This window comes from Bos grunniens, chromosome 16 (genome assembly GCF_055505025.1).
Source record: "Bos grunniens cultivar Pamir isolate PY7600 chromosome 16, Bosgru_T2T1.0, whole genome shotgun sequence".
Classification (NCBI taxonomy): Eukaryota; Metazoa; Chordata; class Mammalia; order Artiodactyla; family Bovidae; genus Bos; species Bos grunniens.
This window is the reverse complement of record NC_141180.1, coordinates 48,315,091-48,332,260: the sequence shown is the minus strand read 5'-3', so window position 1 is coordinate 48,332,260 and position 17,170 is coordinate 48,315,091. Positions and strand designations below refer to the sequence as shown.

Sequence of the window (17,170 nt, the reverse complement as noted above, 5' to 3'; positions counted from 1 at the left end):
ATTTGTAAAAATATGATAGATTGCAATAAATAGGAATGAATGAACAGGTATATTTTCATAATAATATACCAGTTAGGCTTGTATTTGTCATAAGCTAGGCTGAAGGGATTTGTAACTTAAGTAATTTAAAACAAAATACATTTTGCTTTCCTACATTACTTTTGAGTCAATAACAGCTGATTTTGTTTTTTCTCCCTCAGTATTTGATTTTCATCAAGCAGCTGATGGTATCCAGGAACAACAGAGACAAGAACAAGCAGGAAAAAAGTATGTTCTGTTTTTTGTGGGTTTTTGTGGGTGGGTGTGTATGTGCAGTTTTAAGCATATCTGGTCTTTTTTTGTTTCAATTCTGGGCCAGAAGTTTAAGAAAAATAGCTATTAGACTATCCTGTTTAGATTTCAGAGAAAATCATTAAGATCATGAAAATAAAATAGCATAAACAGAAAACACTCATAGTAACTTAATTCTTTGTGGTCAGCTGACATTAAGAACTGGATCTTTCTCTTCTAACTCAGAGCTTGTTTTGATCTATTTTTAAGTTTGGGTACCACAAAAAAGGGCATTGGCCCAGTTTATTCTTCCAAAGCTGCTCGGAGTGGACTCAGGATGTGCGATCTTGTTTCTGACTTTGGTGGCTTCTCTGAGAGGTAACTATCTTGTATTTTGAAATGGAAAGAACAAATGGATTTTTAGAATTTTTAAAACTCAATATGCAAATTGATAAAAATCTGTATTCTACTTGATTTGTGGTGGTTGGCTTTTTTGTTTCTTTTGAAATACTATTTTTTATTACATTTGAATTGATCCTTAATTTGAGATTAACTTCATGAAAATAACATGATGTTGATATCATATGAGTACCCCCAGAAAGACAAAGCCAAAATTATATTTAAGGATTGGAATTTAGAATGCTTTACTGAGAAATAGACATGTTTCCGGGAGTATGTGGCAGTGCTGTGGTGGAGTCTGCATATCCTAGGGTCTTGATCCTCAGATTTTCAAGTTCAAAGACACTGCTGTGTCCTTTCACCTAGAAATAATTAGGTTATCAAGTACTTGTGAACTAACATGTATCAAGCTCAGCTTGAAAAATAGGAATGCCCCCTTGACATTTAATCACTGTAGAAAAATCTCCGTGGGAAACCTAATAATCATCAGTAAAGTATATGGTGACTCAGTAATGAGTTAGTTGGTTGCATCTAATAACAGCATTGAAGATCACTCGCTGTATCCATTTTCAGTCAGCAGTTTGTCTGTCTGCATTGTTAGGGCACCTCCAGTGAGAATATTGGAGACAAGTTGCTAATGTCTGCCGCTGACTCTCCTAAAAGCATCATTTTAGACCATTCCCTTTTATCTTTCACAGAGTATAATATAATTAATTCAGCGGCGGCGCGGGCCGCACTTCGCGCGCCTAGCTCCAGGTTTCCCCGCGTTTTCCCAGGCTGATTGGGGCTCTTACGCTCGCTGTCTAAGCGCGGTTCGAGCCTGCTCGGGCGTGCAGCTTGACACAAAAATTTAAAAAAAAAAAAAAAATATATAATTAATTCAGATTTAAGTCTTGTGGTTACAGATTTGAGTCATTCCCTGCTCCTCCTGCCCCTCACACACATCACCTTAATTATATTGTTGATATTCCTATCAGTAAAAAATATTTTGAATGTATCATTTATTCATATGACTGACCTTAATTAGATTCTGTTTCTCAGAGTATAACTTCACTTTGGGGATTGTTATTAAGACCACTTAACTCCAGAAATCATTTGAATAGAATGAAATTATTCAGAATATTTTAAAACAGAGCTAAGGTCTTGATTTATCTGTTTTTTCTCAGATTCAAAGTTCTGGCTAACCAGTACAAATCTATATACCCTACTTTGGAAATAGACATTGAAGGTGAATTACAAAAACTCAAGGTAATGCTTTCTGACATTTATAATGTCCTTTTTAAAACTTGTTTGCCAAAATAGCATCTAGATCTTTCATTCATTCAGTCTTTGTATTAGGAACTGAAAATACGAGATTGAAGAACATGTGGTTAGTAAGTGCCGCACAGATATGTGTAAAGTATTATAGGTAAGAACTGGTAAAGTGAATTTGTATTTTTAAGTCTAAAAGCATATAGGCCTAAAAGGACGTGGCATGTTTGAGTAATTTTACATGATGTGCCTTTAACAAAACATCCACTGGGGACCAGGGAGCAAGAATAAAGTACTTGAAAAGGAGCTTGACAGGCTACAGTGAATGAGATCACAAAAAGTTAGACAAGTAGGAACCAAATCATAAGTCTTGTGTTGATGTTATATGCAGTAATAGGAAGGTTAGCTACTCAATAATTTTGAGCAGAAAAAAAGGACTAACTTTGTATTATATAAAAATCACTCATAAGCATTTGGAGGGTAGATCAACTAAGGGACAAGTGAGAGATGATAACTTTTAAAGCTAACCAGCACAGGTAGGACTGATACCCCAAAGGGTCAATTAAAGGGACAGCTCTAAAGCACTGTACTCTTTAGAGACATAGAAGGTGATTGACCAAAGATTAGGACCACAGTTGGTGCCTAAGTTAGTCAGTAATCAAGTTGCCTATCCTCTCTACCCTTCCTTTCCTCCAAAATCTTTGGAGTTTCAAGCTGCTTCCGTTGTGTCTGACCATTACTCTTTGTTTCCTGTGAATAAGTATGACATCAGTTCCAGAACTGAGTAGGAATTTACATACCTTATATATCATTTTAGAGTTGTAGCAGACCTTAGGTCACCTACTCACTGAATTTCTTTTGAAAAAGTGACCTTCAAGGGACATTGTGAATGTTAGGTATTTGGATTTCAGTATATTGATTGTTGCTCAGAGTAGACTGCCACTTTGTTTTCGTTCTGTCATGCAACAAATATTTTAAATTTATTAGTAGCAACTTGAAAATATTTACATGCTAATATACGGGTGTATCTTTTCAATTCTATTTTATATTCCATATGAATGTAAAGTATATGAATAATAATGACCAGAATTAAGTAAGAAGATTCTTAATAGGTGTTGAACAGTATTCCCCCCTTATCCTTGATTTTGCTTTTTGTGGTTTCAGTTTCCTGTGGTCAAGTGCGAAACAACTCTTAAGTTTTAAATTTGAGACCTTCTGAGTAGTGTGATGAAACCTCTTGCTGTCCTGCTCCATCCTGCCCAAGACATCAATCATCCCTTTGTCCAGTGCATCCTGTCCGTTAGTCGCTGACTAGCCATTTCACTTGCCAGATTGACTGTCCTGGTATCACAGTGCTTATATTCAAGTGACCCTTTTAACTTACTAATGGCCCCAAGGTACAAGAGCAGTAATGCTGGCAATTTGGATATACCAAAGAGAAACCATACAGTGAAAATTCTTGACTTAATAAGGAAAGAAAAAAATATGCTGTGGTTGCTAAGGTCTACAGTAAGAATAAGTCTTCTATCCAAGGAAAAAGAAATTTATGCTAGTTCTGCTGTTGGAAAAGTATAACTGTGTTACATAATTTTTACTATAGTATATTGTCATAAGTGTTCTATTTAATTATCGGTTATTGTTGATCTCTTGCTGTGCCTCATTTATAACAAATATTATCAAAGGTGTCTATGGATAGTAGAAAACACAGTGTATGTAGAGTTTGGTATTGTCTGTGGTTTCAGGCATCCCCTGGGGGTCTTGGAACATATTCCCCTAGGATATGTGGGGGGACTGCTGTATGTTGAACCAGGACTTTAAGGAACATGATGAATGGTACAGTCACTTCAGACATTAAAAATAAAGGACTAAAACAGAAAGAAGCATGAGACTGGCGACTAGAGCCAGAGGGGGATTATATGTCCATCAATAGGTATAACATACTTAGTGAGTTCATGAGTGGATCTTGGAATTTCCTTACTGGTCTGGCTAAACACTTAAACATGGTTGAAACTAAATTTTATTGCAGTTATACTATAGGCCTTGGGAGAACTCTTGTTTATATTTTTAATTGAATCTCTAGAATTAAGCAGTATTATTAATACTTTAAACATGTTTTGAGAAAGTTTTATCATGTTTATGTGAGTTAGTATTTGATATTACTAGTAATACTGCTAAGGTATTTTACTGTAATGGAATACAGTGGGAAAAGAATATTAGTAATCAATTATTGATGCTTGCTTGGCAGTGACACTGGTGGTCCTCACAACATTTTGAGAAAGACTTTGATGCACTTATGGTTATATGGACTCTTAAGTGCTGCTTTTTTAATACCTACAAAATATAAAAGCACAATATTCAGTTCTTTTTGTTTTCCTAAAAGCTGTTATATGAAGTATGAGTACTGGGCTGTTCAGAAGATTGTTATCATTATTTGCAGTGAGGTTGAAGTAGAACCTTTGAATTTCATTGTATCTCTACTTTTCTTAAAATAGTGTCTCTTTTCTGGTTCTGGGGAATCAGCATGAGAGACCAAAGCCAATCCAAATGTTGCAATAGGGTGAGCATTGTCACCAATCCCCTTCTCCTTTACAGTTGTCAGTTTTCATTGTCAAAAGTTGGGTGATTTTTACTCAGATAGTTTACATTGTAAATTTATTAGTATACATCGAGCTTGGTTTTTATCTTTGTATATAGGGTTATATGGAAAGGATTAAGCCAATGGTGAGAGATGGAGTTTATTTCCTGTATGAAGCTCTCCATGGACCACCAAAGAAAATCTTGGTAGAAGGTGCAAATGCAGCACTACTAGATATTGATTTTGGTAAGTGAAATACAATTTACGGGGAGCATATCTGAGTCCTAAATTGCTTAAGATATGCATAATTAATGTTAGCATTAAAGTATTTTAGAATAAGGCTTTTTGCTTGTATATTCAGGAATGATGAAAGTTTGTCATCTTATCCTAACCCTTTTTTTAAAAAGGGAATATTTTGTGTTTTGCAGTTATTAGAAAAATGAAATCACTCTTTGGGTCAATGGGATTTTTGTTGTTGTTTGGTTTATAGCAATTCCAGACTATTTCCTTGGAACTGAAAGATGATTAGGTGAATTCTGTGAAAGAACCTATAATTCAACCTTTTAAAAACTGTCAAGAGCTAATAATATACATTGTTACTAAGCATGCACATCCTAAGATCTATGGAAGTCTGTTTAATTAACTCCCTGGATGTGAGATTCTGAATTTAAAAATTTGATACTTATCATCTTCAAACTACTGCCTTTGTTGACCTTCAAGCTAAACATGATCTCTCAGTATAAGACTGTTCTCAGCTGTTACTAACATTTCATTGACTTTTGATTCCAAGTAAGCCAATTAAAGTGTACTTGTGTACAGTAGATACATATTCTTGATACCATAATATGCCTATCCAATCTGGAAGAAAGCAGTGTCTAATTAGCGTAGGAGAGAGTTCAAGTATGAATAGGATCTTGGGGTCAGGGTTGGGGGGGATAGGAAGTACACCTTTGTTTACTCTTGTCATTTCTGGGGTTTATTCCCTGAAGAGAGATCAAAAGGCCATAAACTGTGGAATACCACAGAATTCTTGGTGTACTCTTGTCACTCCAGGCTGCTGGGGTATCCGTATCAAGGGAGTAAAATAAAATTTACTCCTGTTTTAAATTAACAGGAAAGTATAAAATATAAATCTACATAGTAGGATAACAGCAGAGTTTTGGCATTAAATTAGGTGAGTACCTACTGGACAGAACCGAGTAATTGCATGTACTCAAGGGGCGTCTGTAGTACAGCACTGCAGCTATAGCTTAACCACCTATGTTTTTATCTCTGCAGACAGAAAGAATCAGGAATAAAACATCGAGGCTTTGAAAGGGTGGTTCCATAAGTCTGTCAGATACCTAGAATATACTCAAATGCAGAATTTGAAAAAATAATGTCTATCATTTGTGTATATTTTACTGTTTGTTTCTGTTTTTAGGAACTTATCCTTTTGTGACCTCTTCGAACTGTACAGTTGGAGGTGTGTGTACTGGCTTGGGTATGCCCCCTCAAAACGTTGGAGAAGTGTATGGAGTTGTGAAAGCTTATACAACTAGAGTTGGTATTGGTGCCTTTCCTACAGAACAAGACAATGTAAGCCTGTTTCTCAGTAAATCTGATTCAAAAGTTTGAAAATGAAAAATCATGCTTTTTTCTTAAAGAATTATTGTCTTTTATGCATTTCACTTAATTTGCAAGATTAATCAGCACAACTCTAAAAGAAAATTACATATACCTTTATTGTTAGTGGCAACAGATTGGCAACAAAAGGGGGAAATTAGTGGGCACTTAAAGGTAACTGTAATTGCAGGCAAGTGAAGGTGGGTTATGAAGGGGATTAAGATAGTAGAGGAGGGAGAATTTAAAAATAACAGGTATCTTTCACCAAGAGCTTATTAGGAGTCAAGGTTGAGGAAAGTGATCTCCAGACGTTGTCTAATCATAGCCCACTGTTTACTTGGTGGTGACCTCAGGCCAGCCCCTGTGTAATGGCTGTAAACTTAAAAGCTCTTTGTATCCTCACAGCAACTCTGGGAGCTGGGTGCTGTTACCATCCCCATTCTACATATGGGGAAACTGAGGCCTGGAGAACTGAAGTAACTACCCCAGGCCACACAGATAAACAAGGCTGAAATTCAAACCTGACAAAGCAGTATTTAAGTTGTAATTCCGTCAGAATATGTGTGATAATGAAATGATGGCTTTAATCAGAAAGGTGTAAATTAAGGAATAGATAGATGATAGATGGAAAAATTAGGTTGTAGGGAGTGGCTGTAGCTTAGAACTTTGAGCATTGTTTTCAGCCTTAATTTTCTTCGAAGGACATTGTGGTAGCAACTACTAGATGGGAATTTGCCTTATGGTTTTCAGGAAAACCATCAAACTATAGTTCTTAGAACAAATTGGCCAAACTTACCTATTTTAGTAAATATTTATTAGCAGCTTAGTTTTTAATATGCAATATTTATATATGTTAATCTAAATTTTTAGAAGTTATCTGTATAATGTAAAAAAATGTTGGTCTTAAAATAGTGTTTAAAAAATAAAGTCAAAAGTGGATGTATTTCAAATAATGCCTCCTTCACATAAAATCTATCTCTGTGAAATTATACCTTCCAACTTATTTTTTCTGAAAGATGTTTATCTCTAAGAAACTTTATGCCTTGTTATATCATCTGTAACATGTTATATCATCTACTAGATTTAGACTATTGGTATTCTAATCCTAAAGTTTTATTTTCTGTTCTTTAGGAAATTGGAGAATTATTACAAACAAGGGGTAGAGAGTTCGGTGTAACGACAGGAAGGAAAAGAAGATGTGGCTGGTTGGACCTTGTTTTGCTCAAATATGCTCATATGATTAATGGATTTACTGCGTGAGTATTCTTAGAAACCCTTACTTCATAAATGACAGTTCTTGACTACAGGTTAAATTTTGTGGAGTGCGAACTTGAGGTAGTGCACTAATACAAAAATTTCACTCTTTAGACTCCAAATGAAATTGCAGTTCAGAAGTGGACCAGAATACAGGGGAGGGGTGCGTAAGGAGAGAGACCCTAGTTTTTCTCCCTAGATATCCAAGGTTGGGAGAGAAAATCTTGATACTCTTACATGCATATAAGTTTAGAGGGAGGTAAGCCAGGCAGGTAGAAAGGTGAGTAGGTAGATAGATGGAGCAACATGGAGCATGCATATCAGAAGGGAGGCAATGGAACTGATTGAGTGGGTAGGCTTGATTGACATCTGACTTCTGGATTCAAATACCAGATCCATACATTATGCTATGTGACTTTGGGTAAGTCAATCTTTCTGTGCCTTTTTCATCATCTTTAAAATCTAAATAATAGTACTACCTACATCCAAGGGGTATTTTGAAATCTAGATGAGAGTATATAGCATGCTCCCTGGCACACTAAAAATGCTCAGCAAAAGTTGCTATTAATATTGCATACACATAATAAATGTAAAAATGTATTCATGTTTATATTATTTAGGCTTAACTTTTAGCAAATATTAGAATAAAGGATAAAAAAATAATCTGTGGACAAGAATCTCAGACCTAGTGTTTCATCTAATTTCTATAGATTTTCCTAGAAAACTGTTTTCCAGTCAGTTTATTGGGAGGTTTTGATGTGTTATGAAGAGATCCTCACTCTCCTTTGACAGTTTCTGACCAGAGGGTAGTGTTAAAGGAGAGTGAAGAAATGAGGATTGATTGCATCCGTGTATGTATCGTGCATGTACCTTGTCATTCACGTGGAATAGTCAGTCTTGGCTGTGTCAGCCACAGAATGCGTCCTTTACTCCAGGCAGCCCTCTCTGGATATGTATTAGCTGATCCTGAGAAACTAAGCCAGAGGATGTGGACTATCAATCAGTGAAAATCTGTTACAGTTATTAGAAAAGTGACTCACTAGTAGATCAGTTAAGTCATTGTTTTTAATAGAGGAAAATATATCCATAAATTGCCCTGTAGTGTTTTATGTGGTATGCTTTAAAATATAATTCTAACCAGTTTTCAGAATTGCTTTGGAACTTTTAGCTTTGTATGAATTTGCTTTACTCCTTCATCAAGTTGTTGACATCTCCCTTTCTTCCAAAATTAGGTTGGCACTTACCAAATTGGATATTTTGGACATGTTTACGGAAATCAAAGTTGGAGTTGCATACAAATTAGATGGTGAAATTATACCTCATTTTCCAGGTACTCTTTTATTAGGTGTATGTATCAGAGCAATTCATAAAACTCTTTTGTATAATTTATGACGTACAGCCACAGACTTGAAATGCGCTCTGTGAACAGTGCAAGTATACGCACTAACGTTTGTTTCATAGTTGCTGTGGATTTGGGTGCTATGTCGTGACAAGCTTGTGTTCACACTTGAATAGAAAAGAAGAGACATGGTAGCACTGGGCCCAGTTATGCTGCTCCTGAATCTTATCTTCCCTATTTTGAAAGTAACCTTTCTGTAGGCATTCCTTGAGAAAATGTGAGATAGGAGAAAAGAGCCCTGCTTGTCAGGGTAAGCAGGCTTTTAATGCATTAACCCACTGTGTCCTTCAAGCTACAGGAATGATTTTTTCTGACTTATGTGTCTAAAGTAGATGGATGTAAGGAGATTTCCTACTAGAGCCAGTGGGTTTCTTCAGGCATATCTTTAGTTATATGAGTTCTTCAGTTACTCAGCAAGTTCCAAAAATGTTTCCATTTTCCAGAAATAGAAACTGTTAAATTGTTTAGTCGTCCTGGAAGACTAAGAATATGTCAAATGAAGGAATAGAGTAGCTTAATGGAACTTGGTAGGCTGGTAGGTTGGAATTGAGAACTGTGAGTTCTTAGAAGCATGTTTAAAGTCATTATTTGTTAGCTGACATCTGGCCATCTCCTGTTTGGCTTCTTCTGACTATTCTTTTCCTTGATTGTGGATCACTGTGTCTGTGTCTCATGACTTTTGGTTGAATATTGGACATTGTGCATAATATGTTGTAGAGACTTGGATTCCGTTATCTTACTCTGAAGAGTATTGGTTCTTGTTTTAGGGGACAGTTGAATTACTGGCTTGTCATCCTGAACCTTGTATAGCTTGGTTTTTTATACTTTGTTCATATAGTATATGGAGATTGTAAGGTGTTTCCCAAGTCTTTCTAACCTAGTGTGAGACAGTCTCCAAATTATCTCTGTGGGTCTTGGCAGAACTTAGTTTTAGGCTTTATTGAGGGGTGGATGTGGGAGGGGGTGGGGCGCTGGCAGGGTGAGGGAGAGTCTATAGGAGATTTCAAGTTAAAGTTTGGTTTTTACTTTCAGTGAACAACCTTTCTGTTGTCTCAGCTGGATGCCAGGAGAGTTAAGGTATAAAGAGATCTTTCCAATCTGGCAGTGCTGGAGCTCCAGTGTACCCTGTCCCTTCCCTTTCACCAGCACTGCTTGGCCTCTAGAATCTTTGTCTCACTCAGCTGTGTGACAGCTGCTATCCGGTGAGCCACCTCTGGGACCATGAATGTATGGTTGAGCTTTAGCCATGGTACCTTCACACCCATTTCTGGGGGAGGAATACCCTCTCTGTATAGCTCTCTCCTCTCTGATGCTTGCCCTTGATGGTTCTAGCTGCTTCAGCTTTCCTGAAGTCTGGTATCTGTGTTCTCAGGTCAGTAGGACCACCATTCCCTACTGACTCCAGTGTCCTGACTTTCCTTGATCAAGAAATTGTCCCTGGCAGAGAGTTAAGTAGTTTCAGGAATTGCTTGAGTTTTCTTCCTCTCAGAGACCACAGTTTGTGCTACCTGTTGACCACTGCCTGGAAAGAGTTGTCATGTATTTGGTTCAGTTTTACAGTTATTTATGCTAGAAAAGTTCATTTAGAACCATGTACTCCATCATGGCTAAAAGGAGAAGCCCCACTGAGTCTCTTGATTTCTTCTTCTATGGTCTGTCACAAGCAGTGCGACATAGTGTGGTTCATCACTTTCTCTAGATGTCCATGAACATTCCTAACATGATACTTTCTCATTGTATCATGGATCATAGGAGAGAACTCTCGTATCCATATATTCTCTTACTAAACTTTTTATTCCACCACTTGTAGAATCCTTTCATCCTGTACCTTTAGGATCCAGTTTTGTACATACTCCTTTCGCTCCTACTAGTAAATATTGGCTCAGTTACATAGATCCTTCAGAATATATTTCCCCTCCTCCTTTAGCAGGCCCTGTGACTCCTTGGCCAACTTATGTTTGCATGTCAGGAGAGGAGGCCCTGAGAGGCTTCTACATCATCCTCAAGCCAGGGGAAGCCTCAGCCATTCTGCAGGCCATCAGTGAATCTATAGAAGGATTCAGCCAGATGTCTCAAAAGTCTCAGGGTCCCACTTTTTTCTCAAACAGGATCTGGCCTTGTCGTAGCAGATTCGCTGGATTTGAGAGTTCAGCTTTCTCTGGAGCTCTGCCATCTGTATGATTGAGTCCTAAGCCTGATCCTCAGCTCTTCCTGCTGTCCGCTGTAGGAGATGAGGTTCTCTCTAGGTGTTTCCATTAACCTTTGTCTTTGTCCAGTCCATGAATGGCATCCATCCAGAGCTGTTCAATTCCACGTTTCCCTTGTGCTCATTTCTCACAATGAAATGAGAACGTCAGCTATTGCCAGTGCTTTACTTCCCACCACGGCATCCCAGTTCACCTTCTGTGGATAGTTGCACGACTAGAACATGCCCAAGGCTGCACTCTCTCTACCACTCGCAGTCGTCCTTGTTGCCAGCCCGCTGGCCAGTGACCAGGCTTCCAGACCCCATTCTAGAGCCACTCCTGGCGCCAATTGTCTTACTCTTGGTTCCCTGGGAAACAGTCTACGTTACAGAGATGTATGTGTAGGTAGTTTGTTGGCAAGCGCTCTGAGCAACAATGTCTGTAAGGGAGGGGGAGAGAAGTAGCAGGATTAAGCAGAAGTTGAACTGCTAAGAAGTTCCATGAAAAACCCTCAGTTGGTCACATGGGGAACTCTGGGACTAGAATAGTCCTCCAGAGTAGTCCCAAGTTAAGGTAAGTAGGCAGGTCCTTCATATCCCCGTTTTGATTAGTCGTTGGTATGGGCTGCTCCAGGGGATTCTGAAGAGAATTCTTAACTGTGCATTCTCAGCAGGCAGTACTCCCATAGCTGGGGAATTAGCGTGTGAATCCTGAAGAGGGAAGTCTGGACAGTGTACCATAGCATCCACCATACAACCTCCAGTCAAAGACACTGTTCTTGTTTTAGTTTTCGGCTTCTATTAGGGAATACGGAGAAACTGGTTAGGTGAGATAATGAAGAAATTTTCCGGCTAAGTCTTTGTATACAGTCACAAAAACAATAGAGGATTTCCCAGGTGAGAGCACGTATGCAAACCTTCTTTCTGTGACACTGCTGCCGTTATACGGATCCATAGCCCCCAGTCCGTAGTATGGAAATCTAAAAAGCTCTGAAGACGCAAAGTTGTAAGTTTGGCACCAAAACTGATTTGACAGCAAAACCTGACTTAAAGTACCCACTTAAAGTAAATAATCCTATTACTGCAAAAATATGTTTGATTATGAAATACTAGATAGTGTACTTTTCTACCTCCCTAAATTCTGAAAAATTATAAATTTCAAAACATTATTTGGCTCCAGTGTAAGAGATTGTGAACCTGTGATGTATTAAAAACTCATTTGACAATAGGCAGTGTACACCATGGGCAAATATATTTATTCTTTAACTTTCAGCAAACCAAGAAGTCTTAAATAAAGTTGAAGTTCAGTATAAGACTCTCCCAGGATGGAACACAGACATATCAAATGCAAGGACTTTTAAGGAACTACCTATTAATGCACAAAACTATGTTCGATTTATTGAAGATGAACTTCAAATTCCAGGTAAATATACTTTATGAACAACTATTTTTTCTATTTTGATTTCAACTACCTTTGAAATAGGATAAAAAACAGATTATTTCTCAGTAGAGTGCTTATGATTTGCACAGATGCCCAGGAAAAGATAAAATATCTTTCTGTAATCTTTCACATGCCTCAAGATAATATATTACCTCTCACCCTTTTTGACCCTGTTTTTAATTCTCTGTTAGTCTTTTTTTTTTCTTTTTGCCCTATGACATTCATTCTTATTTCTTTCTCCCTCTTAATAATAAATCATTATGTCTTTACCACCATCAAAACTGGTTTGTGATTTCTTTTCCACTTGAGGTTGTTACCCTTGAGAGTTGGTAAAGTTTCTTGACTAGAGTTTAGGAAATAGTAGATGCAGAAGATAGGAAATCCAACTTGAAAAAAATGAAAGAATAAAGAATAAAAGTTCTTTATTTAAAAAAATAAGTAAGCTGGCCAAGGAGTTAGACATAACCAAATTATGGCTATGAACTAGTTATGTGAAATCTGTCTTTTAAAACATTGCTTTTTTCCCCTTTGGTACTGGTTCAGAGACAAAAGGTAGAGTGGAAAATAGCCTCTGTATAAAATCTGTTATGCACTTAACCTGATTTTATATTGTTGATTATATTTGTGGTTCATTTCCAAACATGAATCTTGTTTTCCATATTGTTTTGTTTTGTTTTGTTTTGTTTTCCATATTGCTAGCTGTGTCTCCCAGCTTGATATTAAATCTTGTAAGCATGTTTGCTCACTGTACTTTGTCAGTGTCTTCTGAAATAAAAAGCAGTGAGTTTAACAATGACATCTGTAAAATGCCATAAAGGTTTGCCCATGTAGTGCCGATGAGGAGAGATTCCCCTAGACTGGTATAATAGCCAGATTCTCAGGCTGTGCAAATAAACAGTATTCTCTTCCAGATACTTCTACTTTTTGTGGGATATGGACATTGCAGTGTCACTTCAGTGTCCTCTTACTGTCATCCATTTATTAAAGATGCTTATTTTTTCTAGTTAATTAGGAATTTGATTAAAGGTTCTTTAGGTCTCTGCTGGTTTGGGCCAGTATTTTACTAATCACTAGGAACTGAACAGTTGTAAATATTGTACAATTAAAACAGGAGAATTTTAAGGCATACTACCCTGTCCTGGATGTTGACCGCACATTCTGTTTAGAAATTGGCATAATCTGCTAATAGAGGAAAAAGATAGCAAAAGACATGGGGGGAAAGTTAAATGAGAAACACTGAGAAAAGCGGGGGATCTGTTAATCCCAAAGATTGAACATTATACGTGGATTAATACTATTCTTATACTCTTTTTCTCCCTCCCAGTTAAATGGATTGGTGTAGGTAAATCCAGAGAATCTATGATTCAGCTCTTTTAAGGATTACCAGTGATGCAGGAAACACTCCTGGAGAGGCGGGGAAAGGACTTTCTTAAATATTTCGTTTATGATCTGCAAATTCCAAGAATAAAGACATTGAAGTGAGTTTGAAGCCCTACAGTTGTTTCCAGTCTTTGAGATGGATGACTGGTGTGGAGATACACTTTGGCGTTTTCCAGTGTCAGCTTCCTTAGCTGGCATAATTGCCGAATCATTTGTTGCTCCTGCTGCTCATGGTGCCACGTTTTCTTTGAATATTTAGTAATAATAAAATCAATGTTGTTTGAAATCGAAAATAGAATTACTTTCAGTGTAGTTTTTCTTCATTATTGTTATTGTGTTCATAGGTTTTACCTCTGTTGAATGGTCAGAACAATTAATGCAGTTTTGCACAAATATTTTCACATTCTGATCATTCATTTCTGTCGCTGGAACCTTTGTTGTTCTAAAGAAAATGAGAAGAGAGGAGTCCTGTAAATTTTTGTAATGCTTTAAATTGTTTAAATTGTGAACTGTTTATTTTCTGCTGAGACCATTGCAAATTTGAGCTTTGGTGGTGGGAGGGGATTATATTCATGAGTCCTCTAATTTGTACAGAACACGAAACTTATTTCTCTTGTGTAAATTATTTAACATTGAACATTTAGCTAACTGTTCAAAGAAAAGAAAAAAGTGTTCCCTAAAATAACAATTGTAATGTTAAAAAACTTAGTCATTAAAAGATCTGTTGTGATATTTGGTGGATATTTTTCTTTTATTTCAGACATTAATTCTGAAATGTATAGCTTTCTTACCATTATTTCTAAAGTCAAATGGGTTGATATTTGAACATCGTGCCTGCCAATATGCCTACAGAGTCATCTATAAGTGTCCAAACGAAACCAACTTGTTGGTCATAATTTTGATCATGCCTTTATTTCTTCTTTCTTGAAAAAAAAAAAGGTGTTATTTTGACTATTTGGCTTAACGTACTGCGTTGTAGATTATCCTTCAATGAACTATTTTAAATGTTTAAATTAGGTGCCACTTAAATTTATTTTATTATGCCATCAATAGCTGATTAAAAAGAACCAACTATTTCTAGTATGTTTTGTGTATTGTGTTTTTGTTCTAATAAGAGAATTAATAGTAATACTACTAGTGCATATAAGACAGAGTTCTACCTTTACAGTCTGGGGGGTAAAGTGAGGAAAACTCAACAACAGAATCTTTGAAAGGATCTAAGTGTCTTTTATCTTTACTAAGTGTATTTAGATAGTTTTTAGAGTCCATTATCTTGGCTATAAGCTTCGCATTATTAAAACGTGTCTTTAGTAATGGTCCAGAAGCAAATAAAGTGAGCTGTTTGCGGACTTCCCTGGGGGTCCAGCGATTCTGCGTTTCTGCGGCAGTGGGTGCGGGTTCAGTCCCTGGGCAGGGAACTAAGATGCCACAGGCTGTGCAGTGCAGCCAAAAAGTTTAAAAAAAAAATGAGCTGTTACTAATTAAGTTGGTTGAGAGAATATGTTCTTCAGATACAGTTAAGTCTTAAAAATCATAGGCAACTGTATTAAAATAGTCTTTGTTGATCAAGTAAATATGCTAGGTATTAGGTATGTGATAAGTAAGTACACAGTCTTCCTAAAGTTTATTGTAGTGGGGAGAGCATGCTAAACAGACATATGCTAGGATGGAAAAGTCCCGGAGTGCTATGCAGGAGAACCTAATCTAAATTTGGAAAAGGTCAGAGAAGGCCTTTAGTGGAAATAGCATTTAAACGGACCAAAGAGTTAAGTGGCTGGAGTACAAAGTAGTCAATATGCAAAGACCCAGAGGCTCGAAATAATTTGGAAAGTTTGAGCAACTGAACAAAATAGCAAGGGACTGGTGAGGCTGCTGAGGCTGGCAAGAAAAACCAGAGGAAGGTAAAGCCAAACAACCAAACCATGTTTTACATGAGGACTGTAGGCTAATATGTATATACTTCAGGAGGCATAATGACTGCATGGAACAACCGCTGAAACAAAACTCTGAATTGTAAAACTTAGTAGAAGGGAAATAAATGACAGAACAAGATATTTTAGTGTGGAGAGGACCTGCCTAGTATATATGTTTATGTATATTAATACAGTTAAATGGGGATGCCTTCCCTTCACAAATGAGTATATGAATGTAATGCCATTCCAGCCAGAATCACCATGGTGTTCCTTGTAACTGGACAAAAATTATTGAAGCTTAGGTGAAAAAAATGAATATGTAAGAGTGTAAGATATTTTTGAAAAAGGAATGTGTTGAGAGAGGAGGTTTTTACTTACCAGATATTAAAGCAGTATAAAGCTACTAAAATCAAAGTATGTGGTACTGTCATGGGAAAGAACAGATATGTAAGGGAAGTGGACTAGACATTCCAGAAATAGATGCACATGTGTGGGAACGTAATGTAAGCACTCCATTTCACTGGGAAAAGAATACGTTAAAAATAATGATAGCAAAACAACCTCAACATAGAATAGAAATTTATAATAGAATAAAAGTTAAGTTATAAAGTTTTAAGTAATAAAAGTAATATCAGAAAATATATACTCTTTAGAGCCTTCTAAAGAAAAACAGGAAACTTGGAAACCCTAAAGAAAAAAATTTGACCAAATTAAAATTTTAAAAACACTATAAACAAAATTTTTAAAAAACAACTGAGAAAAGTAAAAGTTTAGAAAAAGTCAACATATATCCCTAAAACAAAAAACTGCAACAAATAGACCACTGACAACCAGTAGAATGATAAGCAAAGCTTTCATTTGGGAGGCTTCTTGTCTAAGTTCTGTGAAATATTTCTTTGAAAAATACCTCTAATGTTTATCGCTTTGTGTCTTATTAGTTAGATGATGGACCTGATTTATTACTTCACAACTTAAGACTAAGGCAATGGAAATGTATGTATATTAATACATGTGTGTGTATATATACATATATATGTGTGTATATATAACTGTTCTTGGGGGTAGTTTATTAACTTGGGGGTAGTGATAGACTTCACTTTGGGGTGATGAGTAGGGGACCAACTACTATGCTTGGGGAGTCTCTAGGGAACAGAATGTTTAAGATTCTTTTCTTTGGGAGCATTTCTTTAGAGAACCTCTATCATTTTGCCTAGGGAGCTGATCCCTAGTTGTCAGGCTTCTTGTCAGTATAGGGATATTAATGCTTCTTTGTGGAGACTTTCAGTTAATCCTCTCACTGTAGCTCTCTGCCATACCGGGTTCTGCATCCAGAGCACCTTCAGGGTCTGTGATGCCAGGAATCTTCCTTCTTGGCTACATCTTTAGGTTCTTCTCTCTTTTTTTCCTAACAGTGATACAGTTATTGAACAGATGCAGTTATCTCTTTAGCTGGTCCCACATGTAACCACTGGACTAAATGTGAGATGGTTTGGCGACA

General features: G+C 36.8%; 1 protein-coding gene across 2 annotated transcripts in view; it reads left to right on the top strand.

Annotated features, from left to right (window-relative positions):
- The window catches only part of ADSS2 (adenylosuccinate synthase 2), a 32,610-nt gene extending 17,768 nt beyond the window's left edge, over positions 1–14,842 (top strand). The window contains exons 5-13 of one of the 2 annotated variants that reach the window (XR_015143519.1): positions 201–267; positions 541–648; positions 1,836–1,917; positions 3,085–4,741; positions 5,919–6,073; positions 7,232–7,356; positions 8,587–8,684; positions 12,212–12,361; positions 13,704–14,842. Coding sequence is in view for 1 of the 2 variants with exons in the window: in XM_086344921.1 (XP_086201047.1) it covers positions 201–267; positions 541–648; positions 1,836–1,917; positions 4,615–4,741; positions 5,919–6,073; positions 7,232–7,356; positions 8,587–8,684; positions 12,212–12,361; positions 13,704–13,756 (965 nt within the window). In the remaining variant the exon portion in view is untranslated. The remainder of the gene's footprint in view (positions 1–200; positions 268–540; positions 649–1,835; positions 1,918–3,084; positions 4,742–5,918; positions 6,074–7,231; positions 7,357–8,586; positions 8,685–12,211; positions 12,362–13,703) is intronic. The other variant, XM_086344921.1, reaches the window with a different exon arrangement.
- The last annotated feature ends 2,328 nt before the right edge of the window (positions 14,843–17,170 follow it).